General features: G+C 46.4%; 1 protein-coding gene across 2 annotated transcripts in view; it reads right to left on the bottom strand.

Annotated features, from left to right (window-relative positions):
* The window catches only part of SHC3 (SHC adaptor protein 3), a 305,086-nt gene that overhangs the window by 43,140 nt on the left and 249,807 nt on the right, over positions 1-12,139 (bottom strand). For both annotated transcript variants that reach the window (XM_073021453.1, XM_007969707.3), the window contains one exon: positions 3,185-3,311. In XM_073021453.1, coding sequence (XP_072877554.1) covers positions 3,185-3,311 — 127 coding nt within the window. The remainder of the gene's footprint in view (positions 1-3,184; positions 3,312-12,139) is intronic.

Genomic DNA, 12,139 nt, shown 5'->3' with positions numbered 1-12,139 from the left:
AAGCGCAGGAGGTCCCCCTCGCCCCTCTCTCAGACAGTACCCTGCGGACACCAGCGGCCTCTGCAGGATAAGGTGAGGCAGGTGTCAGGTCACCGACAGTATGAAGCTACAGGCAGGGCCCCTGGTCGCTGTTCTGCTTTAGAAATGATAGGCCAGCTGGGGGCAGTGGCTCACGCCTGTAATCCCAGCACTTTGGGAGGCCGAGGTGGGTGGATCACAAGGGATCGAGACCTTTCTGGCTAACACGGTGACACCCCGTCTCTAAAAATACAAAAAATTAGCCAAGCATGGTGGCGGGCGCCTGTAGCCCCAGCTACTTTGGAGGCTGAGGCAGGAGAACGGCGTGAGCCCGGGAGGCGGAGCTTGCAGTGAGCCGAGATCGCGCCACTGCACTCCAACCTGGGTGAAAGAGTAAGACTCCGTCAAAAAAAAGAAAACAAACAAACAAACAAACGGAAATGATATGCCAATACTTGCATTTGGAGGTGACATTTTTCTCAGTGGATAAGATCCTGTCTACTACATTTTCTTTCCCCAAAAGTCCTTCAAACTTCACTATATACAAACATGTACAGAACTTCATACTTTAGGTATACTGCCAAAGGAGTATGTATGGCAGTTAAACAAACTCCCTCCATTCATTTTTGTGTGTATTATCTTAATAGCATTTATTTGGCTCTTATTCAACATTTCAGAAACAAAGGCTAGCATAATAATTAACATGAAATATACTTATGCATCCCCCATGGAGATTAAATGTTAACTTTTTGATCTACTATGTTAAATCAAGTTTAGCCTAAAGCTACCTCCTTACATATTTAAATTTGGCCTAAAGGTTTCTCTGTACATCCTGAACTATCCAAGTGGAGGTGTAAACAGACCGTAGCCTACTCTTGTGCCAATCACCGAGTTTTGGCCAATCAAATGCAGCCAACTGTTTGAACTGTGTTCAAATAAGGCAAACGCCCAGCTGTAACCAATCCAGCTGTTTCTGAACCTCACTTCCATTTTCTGTAAGTCATTTTCCTTTTTCTGTTCATAAATCTTCCACCACGTGGCTGCCCTGGAGGCCCCTAGTCTATCCTGGCTGGGAGGCTGCTCTGTGTATGAAATGTTCACTGCTCAATTAAACTCCTTTAAATTTAATCTGGCTGAAATTTTTCTTTTATCAATTACATGCTTCCCTTTTTAATAAAATTTGGCAAACTTACGTTGGATGGATACATAGATATGTTATACTGTAAGTAAAATGTTAATGGTAGAAGCTAGATGGTGTCTATACAGTTCTTTGTGTATATTGGAACATTTTTATTATAAAATGGTGTAGGGGGATATGCTTGACAAATACAGTCAAACACAACCCATCCACCCACACCCCTGCCATGTCCTCACATATCCTGGAGTTATGTATAGTATTTTTGCATTATTTTGTTGTTGTTTGTGTGTCTGATTTTTTGAGATGGAGTCTTGCTCTGTTGCCCAGGTTGAAGTGCAGTGGCACAATCTCAGCTTACTGCAACCGCCACCTCCTGAGTTCAAGTGATTCTCTTGCCTCAGCTTCCCAACAATTTGGGACTACAGATGTACATCACCATGCCCAGCTAATTTTTGTATTTTTAGTAGAGATGGGATTTCACTATGTTGACCAGGCTTATCTCAAACTCCTGACCTCAGGTGATCCGCCCATCTCAGCCTCCCAAAGTGCTGGGATTACAGGCATGAGCCACTGTGCCTGGCCTTGTGTATGTTTTTATACTCTTTCCACACATTTATTTATCCATATACTATATATGCAATCATGTATGTTTTCAAAATTTTCATAAATGGTTCATATCCTTTTGTAACTTGCTCTTTTTAATTTCACTATAAATTTTGAGATTTATGCTGGTAGTACATGTATATTGGTGAATTCTTATTAACTAGTATGTCCTATTATACACAAAACAAAAAATCTGTTTCCTCACTCTCCTACCTACATTTGGGTTGCTGTCACCATTTGCCTCTAACTCTTCGATACACGTCTTCCTGTCCCAAGTTGTTGAAGTTTCTTTCTTATTATTTTTTAAATGTGATGGCCATAAGGGAGAATTGAATTCTAGCATTTTCAACCTCTGGAGTAAAGTTTTTAGCAACGTGGAAACGGTGGGTCCTGCAGAGGCACCTCCAAAATTAATGCCTTAAACAGAATTTTTCCAGGGAAAGAGGAAAAGAAATGAAAAGTCTCTTTGAAGAAAGGCAAAGACTGAGAAGGGAGATGAAAGAAGGCTTCATAATCATAAAAGCAAAGGTAGAGTCTGACTCTAGAACTAAGGCATAGAAGAATGTGGCTTTAGAAGTTTGAAAAAAGTACAGAGTAAATTTAGGAACACTAAAGTTTTGTTTATGGTGAACACACCATTAGAATAGATTTTCATTATGCAAGTTCAATCAAGGACAGAATATTGAACGACTGAAATGCCCCATATTACTTTTCTTTTAATGCTTGATGCTGTATGGAATATTCTTACATCCTAAGGAAACTCAGTGATAGAACCTGAACATTTTTTATAATAAACTAAACATCTCCCAACTCCTCTTCACACTCACTATTTTGTTGAACATTAAAAAAAACCTATGGTGCCACTCTTATTCGTACTTCACAGATAAGGCTGCTGAGACTCAAGGAGTTTACAGAACTTGCTCAGGGCCACCTGGAAGGTAAACAAACTACCAAGTCGTTAAGCTGCAAAGGCCAGTGAAGCAGAAACTATGCTGGTAGCCAGCACAGTGCCTCACGGAGGGGACCTCTTGCAGCACGACTTTGGCTAATCGTAATGACAAGGACAATGGGACACACAGAACCGGTGGTGACATAGACCCAAAGAGGTGACATATGGAAGCATCACATGGCTGCAGAGGAAACAGAACAAAAAAATTTATAATGAAGTCGCTTTTCTGTAACCTTGGCGACCGTCACTATAGTTTCAAGAAAATGTTTTTCTACACATTCAAAGCATCATCCATATGTTGGCTTCCATCTGTTGGTTTTCTGTGCCATATCCCGGCACCAACCAGGTGTCTCAGAACCCAGGAAGCTCTGTGATTAATTGTGCCTGTCCAGAGCACAGCTCAGGGACGTGGTTTTAAGAGGAAAGGTCATGAAACCCACATAGGCTATTGCAAATGGTGTCACAGCACTACTCACCGATCATGGAGAGCGGGAATCTTGGTAGGACACTGTAAATATTGCTTAAAACGGAGCTCAAAGGCTTGTCCTATGGAGCCGATGACATCCTGGGCCAGCCCATCACAGCATTCCAAAATGTGACAAGCTGGGAAAGCAAGTGACATGGGCCTATTAGAGACAGACACTGGTGCTACCTGGGCTCCTCTACAAAGAGCCCTTGCTGAGGTCAGAGGGACAGAGAAGTGCATGCTTCTTCCATAATATGTCCTAGCAGATCCAACCGCAGCTTCATCTCTGGGTAGGGAATCCTACAGCTACAACATTTCACAGTAGGCATGCATTTCTGAATAGCCTATTGTCTACAAAATTATAGGTTTCATTTTTAAATAAATTAAATAATTTTCAAGTTCAGTTTGATGGTCTTCAATTTCTTTAGAGTCTATAAAGCATCAGTTCTGATGTCAACAGGGAAAAATTGTTTAGAAGGAGACTTCAGCACGACAAAGAGCCTGATCTCGACGTGCACTAGGCCCCTTTAAACCCATGAGGCCTTAAAAAAATGGACTGAAACCAGAACCTGATGAATGAATCTTGATTTATTCAGTGGTCTTAGAGCAAGTTGTTCACTTACTTCTTAGTGGGGGTAAAGTGTTGGCCACCCTATGTGGCCACTCAAAACAATAAGGAAACTTTTGAAGAGGAATATAAAGAGATATTAATCGTCAGTGGGACATGCCAATAACATAACACATGCATCTACATAAATTTGAGGCTGGATATTCATGCAGATTCTCAGAAAAGCAGCTGTGTAAAGAGTAGATAAAAGTTAGGGGTGGCGGTAGGCCAAAATGAGGCCACTCCAAGGCTGGCGGTGAGGCCTGGAGCAGTCCTTATGCTCGAAGCAGGCACCAGCTGTTACACAAGGACATGCTGTCCTAGTGGCAAGGCTGTGGGATTATCTATGTGAAACTTTCAGAGAAAAGAGACCCAGCCTCTGCCTCATAAGGAAGTAGTACTTTTTCTCCAGGGTGCTGGAAAATACCTCTGCTCTCCAGACCCATTTCCACCCTGCCCTACCACAAGCGTCCACATGTCCCTCCTGAAAGAGCCACAGGGCTGTCGCCATGAGGAGCCTAGCATGTTCTTTTTACCAATGGGATAAAGGAATTCTCGGGAATTCCTGGGAAGGATGACAGCTGCCTTTATCACACCCCACCTTTCTCCTGCAGACAATCGCATGCCAAGGAGGGTTCCTCCAAAAGCCGCATTGGCCCCTGCAGTGAGGAGGACGCATTTCCTCACGAGTTGTTCCCCAGCCCTGGCAGTGATTAGGGAGACACGGAACTGTGCCCTCCCTATAGGAGAAGCCAGTACGTACTGGAAAGACGAAAGCTGTCAGGGAGGGGACAGAGACACAGACACCGCTGCCTCTGCACAGTGTGGAGCCTCTCAGCATAACACAGCACTGGGACTTTACCCCAGAGGCAGCCAGCTAAGCCCTGGGGCCTCAGCTACTTCTCCCCCAGAATCCAGGACAGGGTGACTTCTGTGGACACAGGAAATGTATTTCCTCGGAAGAACAAGTGCGATTGTATTGCTGCTTTGGGTGGCAATGCAACCCCTTGGACACAGCAGTCTTATTTTAGATATTGCCAAGAGATTTGTCTACAAAGTTTCAGGCACCCTGGTTGTTTTTTGATGATCGATTATTGATATTATTTTAGTATTGACATTATTTACTAAGTATTGCCCCCAGGTCATCACAAAGCAATACCAAGCAGCTGTTACAGTTGTGCAGGTCATTGACAGGTACACATGCAACCATCTTTCCAGCTAAGAAGGAAGTAGGAGTCCAGGCCTGAGCTTAGGAAAGCCAGTGAGACACCTTGTTCCCCTGACCTGTCCTGTGCCACGCCCCTCCCGGCCCTGCCGTCCAGCATCAGCACCAGCCAACAGGACTGGCTGGTCGGTGTTTTGGAGAGCCAGAAAAAAGACTGGAAAAGGCTCAGAAAGGGTAGTTTACTTTTTTAAGGAGAAAATAGGTACCCTAGCCTTTAAGATGAAGAATGAAGAATATGATTTATTGAGAGTGGGCTGTACAATCTCATCCACACGCCATTAACCTTCTACACACCTGAGAGCACGAAGCCTGGGAAGGGGCCTCTGTGGGAAAGGTCCAGGACATTTGGAGCACATCTGGGCTTGAGGTAAAAGCACTCTACATGCTGAGAAATGGGCCATGTTGCTCTAAGTGACTAATAGGGGGACAGGCCCTGCAGATAGTGAGCAGACCCATGGACTCTCGGGAGTTAACACATGCCTGCAGCTCCTGGCACCTGGCAGAGTCCTCAATGAACAGAGAAAACAAGTCACCTGTTGCTTTGGTCTGAGGATTCCTTCTACAAAATGGCCTCTACACATTCTAGAAACTCACTCCAAATCCAAAGTTAAACCTGGACTTGTCTCCCTGGGCCTGGTATTTCTTCTGAGAGTACTGACACTTAGCCAAAAGTCACTGTCTTCTAGTCTGCCCTGTGTGATTTGATGTGTGCACCAAATAATGAGGCCTTCCCCAAAGGCAGTCATCAAGCCTGCTGGGCTTCACCTCTCCCTGAGGAAACAACAAAACCAAAGATGTCGTTCAGGAGCAATGGAGAAGAAACCAAGAGAGATGTGCAGCGCATTCATGCACAGAATCTCGATTCCAAATGACGCAAAATCTAAAACACAGCTCAATGCAAAGGTCAGCTAAACAGGGAATTCCACAGCCCTTCTCATTTGGGGAAACTACCCATTGGTGAAACTCGTACCAACGGCCTGCAATAGTTCATTTACTTAGAAGCAAGGATCCTTTGCCAACAATCGTTTCTCTCTTGCTTAGCCCCGACCAATAAAAAAAGCTGAAGCCACTCTCTAAGAGGACTAGCCCAAGCTGCCCTGGAGCAGCCAACTAAGCAACGACATCAGCAAGGGGACTCTCAGCAGGTCACACCACAAGGACTACTCCATACCTGAGATGGGCAACTTGAGAGCAAACCACTCCCTTAGGAATGTGTTGTGGCCCTGCAGACACACTGTAGGAGCTGGGAACATGGTGGCTTTCTGCCATATGGTAGCTTCTGGCATGTCAACTCTCATCTCCTGCTCCCTGAAGAATGGTTAACAGTGGCGGATGAGAAGGCAGTGCCTACATGCATCCCAATCCATGAGACTGCCAGTTCTCAGCTTCATCTCCCCAAATAAGTCCAGAGGCTAGTAGCTGCTCCCAGCTTGGTGCTAAGGGCCGCCCCTGGCCATCTGCCGGCCACAACAGGGCCTCCAGTAAACTGGTGTGAGGCTTGTTCATCTAAGCACACTCTCAACACCCTCCCTGTGACACCTATTCTGTGAGTCAGGGTGTGCAAGTTACGCCACAGTAAGAAACAATCCCAATGTCTCTGGCTGAAAGCAACCATTTCATTCTTGCTCACTCATTTCTGGGCACCTCTCTGAGGCAGCCATCCTCTTGTGGTGACTCAGTGGCCCAGGCTGGTTTGATCTTTTGATCCTGGAACTCAATGCAAGGCCTTTCCCACAACCTGCAGAAGAAACAGACAGCAGGGCCTTGCACCAGTACCAAATGCACCTTCTGTTCTGCTCTCAACCCGTCACATGGAACCGTCATGGGCTTCTCCCAAGCAGGAGGGGGCTGGCAGATGCCATCTTCTGCAAGTTTGGAAGGATAGGAGAGCAGGATATTAGGAATGCCCGTCACACCCACTGAACCCCTTCTCTAAGTCACAGGTATCCATGCTGCTTCTCACTCATGCCTACCACAAAGAACTTTCCAACCATGCATCTCCAATAAGTGTCTATTTATAAATTATTAACATTCATTCCTGTATTAATATTATATGTGTTATAAAAATATCTTTTAAAAGATATATTTTGTCTTCAAAAAGGTTAAAATAAAGAGAAAAATAAAAGTTTAAGCTGTCTTGTTAGCCGTGAAAGCATTACACTGTCAGTTAGTATCTCAAGACATAACCACACTAGGTTATTACGATGGATAAAAATTCATCTTTCCATCCTGGAAATACATTTCTTAATCACTTTGAATGTGGAGGGACTGATTTCTTACTTTACATGAGTAGATGATCAGTGTTTTTACTGTGAAATGCAGCCTGTGAAGTTTTCAAAATGGAAGTAAATGTTACCAGCTCTTCCATTTCTTTTTGTTTGTTTGTTTTTTGAGATGGAGTTTCGCTCTTATTGCCCAGGTTGGAGTGCAATGGCGTGATCTTGGCTCACTGCAACCTCAGCCTCCCGGGTTCAAGCCATTCTCCTGCCTCAGCCTCCCTAGTAGGCGGGATTACTGGTGCCCACCACCACGCCCAGCTAATTTTTAGTAGAGACAAGTTTCACCATGTTGGCCAAGCTGGTCTCGAACTCCTGGCCTCAAGTGATAATGTGCTGGGATTACAGGCATGAGCCACCATGCCCAGCCAGCTCTTCCATTTCTTTCTTATTTGTTTGAGCTGCCATGATGAGTATAATCCCTAATGTACAGTTTCTCTCCGAGGTTTAGTTTAGTTAAAACTAGTTCACACAAGCTGAGAACCCACTTCCCTTCGCTGCTGCACCCCACGTCCCAGTACGTGGGCTGGCAGCAGAGAGCCCTGCCTGCTGCACAGTCATCGTGTCCTTCCTCTGCTATTATGGACTAAGACCATCCTCAGTTTCCAGATTAGAACCGTGAGCCAATGCTCCAGCCTTCATGTTCCACACAGTGGGCTGTTTGCACACTTCTGGCATAGGTCACTGCCTCGGCAAGCTTTGCATGAACAGCGAGACCCTGCCTGAGCCGAGGCAAAAAACTTCTCGGGATCCATGGCCCACTTTCAGGAAGCCACACCCCAGCCCCACAGTTCACAGGTCCCTGGTGCTGTCTATCAGCCTCTCCAGGGTGGCTTGGCTCCCACAGTCCATCTGGGGTTCTCCAGTGGCCACTCATCCAGACACCGGTAGCCTCTGATCCAGCCACATTCCAGAACAGCTGGCCAGGGAATGCGGACCTTTGAAGACACTCGAAGTCATTGCTCAAATGAGGAAAAGTCCTGCTAAATAAGATTGGCTGCTTTTTCATCTTAGTGAGCTGATAACCCACACTCCTTAAAAGGAATACCAAAAACTAATGAATTCTACCAGAGAGATGAGGGCTCCTCAATCTCAGACTGGTCAGACAACCTTAGTTTGTTTATTCAATGTAGCCATGCACTCTGAATTGATCCAGTTTTCTTTCTTTCTTTCTTTCTTTCTTTTTTTAATCAGAGAAGAATAAGAAATCCAACATTCAGCCACTCTGCTATGATGAGTTTCTTAGTACATGTCCTAGCCCCGGATAGGGCCAATTAAAGTAATAAGGATATAGCATCTTGCACCCATCAGATTTGTGGGAATTTAAAAGTCTAAAACTGTCAATTGTTGAATAAAAGGAGACCTCGTATACTACCCATGGAATTATAAAGTAAAATGACCATTTCAGAAAAGTTGAAGATGTCCAAAACAGTGATTTGACCTCCAGGTACATACCCTAGGGAAATTCTTGGACGAGAGCACACACACAAAAAATGTGCAAAATATTTACTGAAGACTCTACTTAGCAGACATTTTTTGAGCATCTACTGTGCACAAGGCCCTGCCCTAGGATCTAGGGACAGTTTCAGTGGACACTGAAAATGAATAAATAAATAAAAACACACCTCTGTAGTGGATTGAAGGGTGCCCCCCACAAAAGTCATGCCCCCTGACCATCTGGAACCTGTGGAAAAGAGTTTTTACAGGTGTGGTTAAGTTAAGGATCTTGAGATGAGATTATCCTGGATTGGGGAGGGCTCTAAATCCAAGGACAAGTGTCCTTATAATAGACAAGAAGAGTGGCCCAAACACATAGGAAGGGGAGGCAGAGAGAGGAGTGATGCTACCACAAGCCAAGAAATGGCTGGGCCACCAGAAGCTGGAAGGAATCTCCCCTAGAGTATGGATGGCTCTGCTGTTGCCTGACTTCAGACTCCTGGCTTCTGGAATGGTGAAAGAATCAGTTTCTGTTGCTTCAGGCCACCTAGTTGTTGACATTTTGTTATAACAGCCCTAGGAAATGAACACAGCAAGGAAGACAATGTAAAACAAAGAAGATGGAGGATGGCAGTGGAGGACGTGGTAGAGGGTGGTGGTAGAGGATGGTGGCATAGGACGTGGTAGAGGACGGTGGTGGAGGATGGTGGTGGAAGACGTGGTATAGGATGTGGTGGAGGACAGTGGTGTGGAACATGGTGGAGGACGGTGGTGGAGGATGGTGGTAGAGGACGGTGGTGGAGGATGGTGGTGGAAGACGTGGTATAGGATGTGGTGGAGGACAGTGGTGTGGAACATGGTGGAGGACGGTGGTGGAGGACGGTGGTAGAGGACATGGTGTAGGATGTGGTGGAGGACAGTGGTGTAGAACATGGTGGAGGACGGTGGTGGAGGACGGTGGTAGAGGACATGGTGTAGGACGTGGTGGAGGATGATGGTGGAGGATGGTGGTGGAAGACGTGGTGGAGGGCGGTGGTGGAGGATGGTGGTGTAGGACGTGGTGGAGGATGGTGGTGGAGGATGGTGGTGGAAGACGTGGTGGAGGGCGGTGGTGGAGGATGTGGTAGAGGACATGGTGTAGGATGTGGTGGATGGTGGTGTAGCACATGGTGGAGGACAGTAGTAGAGGATGACGGTGTTAGGAGGTGGTGGAGGACAGTGGTAGAGGACAGTGATGGAGGACATGGTAGAGGATGTGGTGGAGGACATGGTGGAGGGTGGTGGTGGAGGATGGTGGTGTAGGACGTGGTAGAGGACGTGGTAGAGGATGTGGTGGAGGATGGTGGTGGAGAATGTGGTAGAGGATGTGGTGGAGGATGGTGGTGTTAGGACATGGTGGAGGACAGTAATGGAGGATGATGGTGTTAGGAGGTGGTAGAGGAGAGTGGTATAGGATGTGGTGGAGGATGTGGTGGAGGACGGTGGTGGAGGATGGTGGTGGAGGACAGTGATGGAGGACATGGTAGAGGATGTGGTGGAGAACATGGTGGAGGACAGTGGCAGAGGACAGTGGTGTAGGACGTGGTAGAGGACGTGGTGTAGGACAGGGGTGTAGGATGTAGTAGAGGATGTGGTGGAGGATGGTGGTGGAGAATGTGGTAGAGGACGTGGTGGAGGATGGTGGTGGAAGATGTGCTGGAAGACGGTTGGTGTAGGATGGTAAACAGGATGATCAAGGGAGGCAGCCCCAGAGGTGGCACTGGAGAAGATGCCTGAAGGGAGTCAGGGAGAGAAGTCCAGGAAGGCCAGTGGTAGAAGGCTAGACACAGGGACCACAAGGCAAGAACTTGCTTGGCACTGTCAGGGTCAAAGAAGACCCGGAAGCCAGTGTAGCTGGAGTGGCAGGGAGAGGGGATCATAGGAAGTGAGACGGGATGGAGTGGAGTGAGCTCACAGAGGGTCCTGTGGGGGGTGGGGGAATGGGACATTTTATTTGGAGTGAGCAGAGGAGGAACAAGATTGCACCATTTTAAAAGGATCCTTCTGGCTGCCATGTGGACAAAAAAACTTTAGAGAGGAAGAGCGGGCACAGAGTGACCTTATGATTAATTATGAAGCCTGTCAGGGGGCAGCAGGGCAGTGGCAAGAACTGGTAAGACGGAAGGCTTTGCCAGCAGGTGCAGGTGAAGGAAAGAAGGCAGAGAAGTGGGGAAGGCGGGGAGGGGTTGCTGTTGATAGAGAGCAGCAGGTGCTCTGCAGGATGAAAGTGCTGGACCTGTCTGTGACTGCCTATGTTTGAGAGGCCTATGAGACACCCAAGTGGAGCTGGCTTTCAGGCAGAGGCCAGGGCTGGAAAAATATGTTCAGCATTCTCAGCCCAGGCATGGTATGTAAAGCACAGAGTCTGGCTTTGTTTGTAAAAACAGTGCTCATAATAGCCAAATGTACGAAACATCCATCCCTCAGAAAATTCACCTCCTGCCATAGTGTCATTCGATGGCATATTTAACCAGTTGGTTAAAAAAAATAATAAGCCATTGCTTTCACCCATTACACACTTAAGGCCTTGCTGCCAAGGGAAAGAAAAGTTAGAAGCAGTGCTGTGTTACTTCCACCAGTGAGTTCAAAATATTTAAGGCCTCTTTTGGAAAGTCACCTCTTGGGGCCTACAGCAGTTCAGGGCCAAAGAAAACAGAAACTCATTTTGTTGAAACCACCATATTCAAGAAGCCCAGAAGAGGCAAGCTTGGCTGTGTGAAGCATCGTCTTCCCCATGTGGGCTTCCCACTCAAGCCCTCTCACTCCTAAGACCTCCTGTTCTTCAGAAAATCTTGGGAAAAGAGCAGCAAGATGTCTTAGGAGCCGCTGTTCAGGCTGGACACGTAGGCTTCTCTCCCATTGGGTCAGCACCACCTAAGCATAGTCATCACCGTTTATCCGAGGTTTTTGCCTTCCACAGTTTCAGTTACCCAATGTCAACCTCAGTCCAAAAACACTAAATGGAAAATTTCTGAAATTTACAATTCATGTTTTAAATTGCACGCCATTCTGAGTGAGTAGTGTGATGGAATCTCATGTCATCCTGTCCAGTCCCTCTCGGGACGTGAATCCTCGCTCTGTCCCGAGTATTTGCACTGCATATGCTACCTGCCTGGTACTCACTTAGTAGCTGACTCAGTTATCAGATCAAAAAAAAACATAGTATGTGTAGGATTTGGTGCTATTTGTGGTTCCAGGCATCCACTGGGGGACTTGGATGGAACATACCCCCACAGATAAGGGGGAACTACTATATAGGAAACAACTTTCCACGTCTCGGTCCAGGAAGTACCAGAGGGCACCTGATCAGGGATATTATGTTATAAATTATACGAATTATATGCCTTCTGTAGGCAGTCATATGCCTAATTTGAGCATCAT

This window comes from Chlorocebus sabaeus, chromosome 12 (assembly GCF_047675955.1).
Source record: "Chlorocebus sabaeus isolate Y175 chromosome 12, mChlSab1.0.hap1, whole genome shotgun sequence".
NCBI lineage: Eukaryota > Metazoa > Chordata > Mammalia > Primates > Cercopithecidae > Chlorocebus > Chlorocebus sabaeus.
Note: the sequence above shows the minus strand (reverse complement) of the source record. Positions and strands in the feature narration are given on the sequence as shown.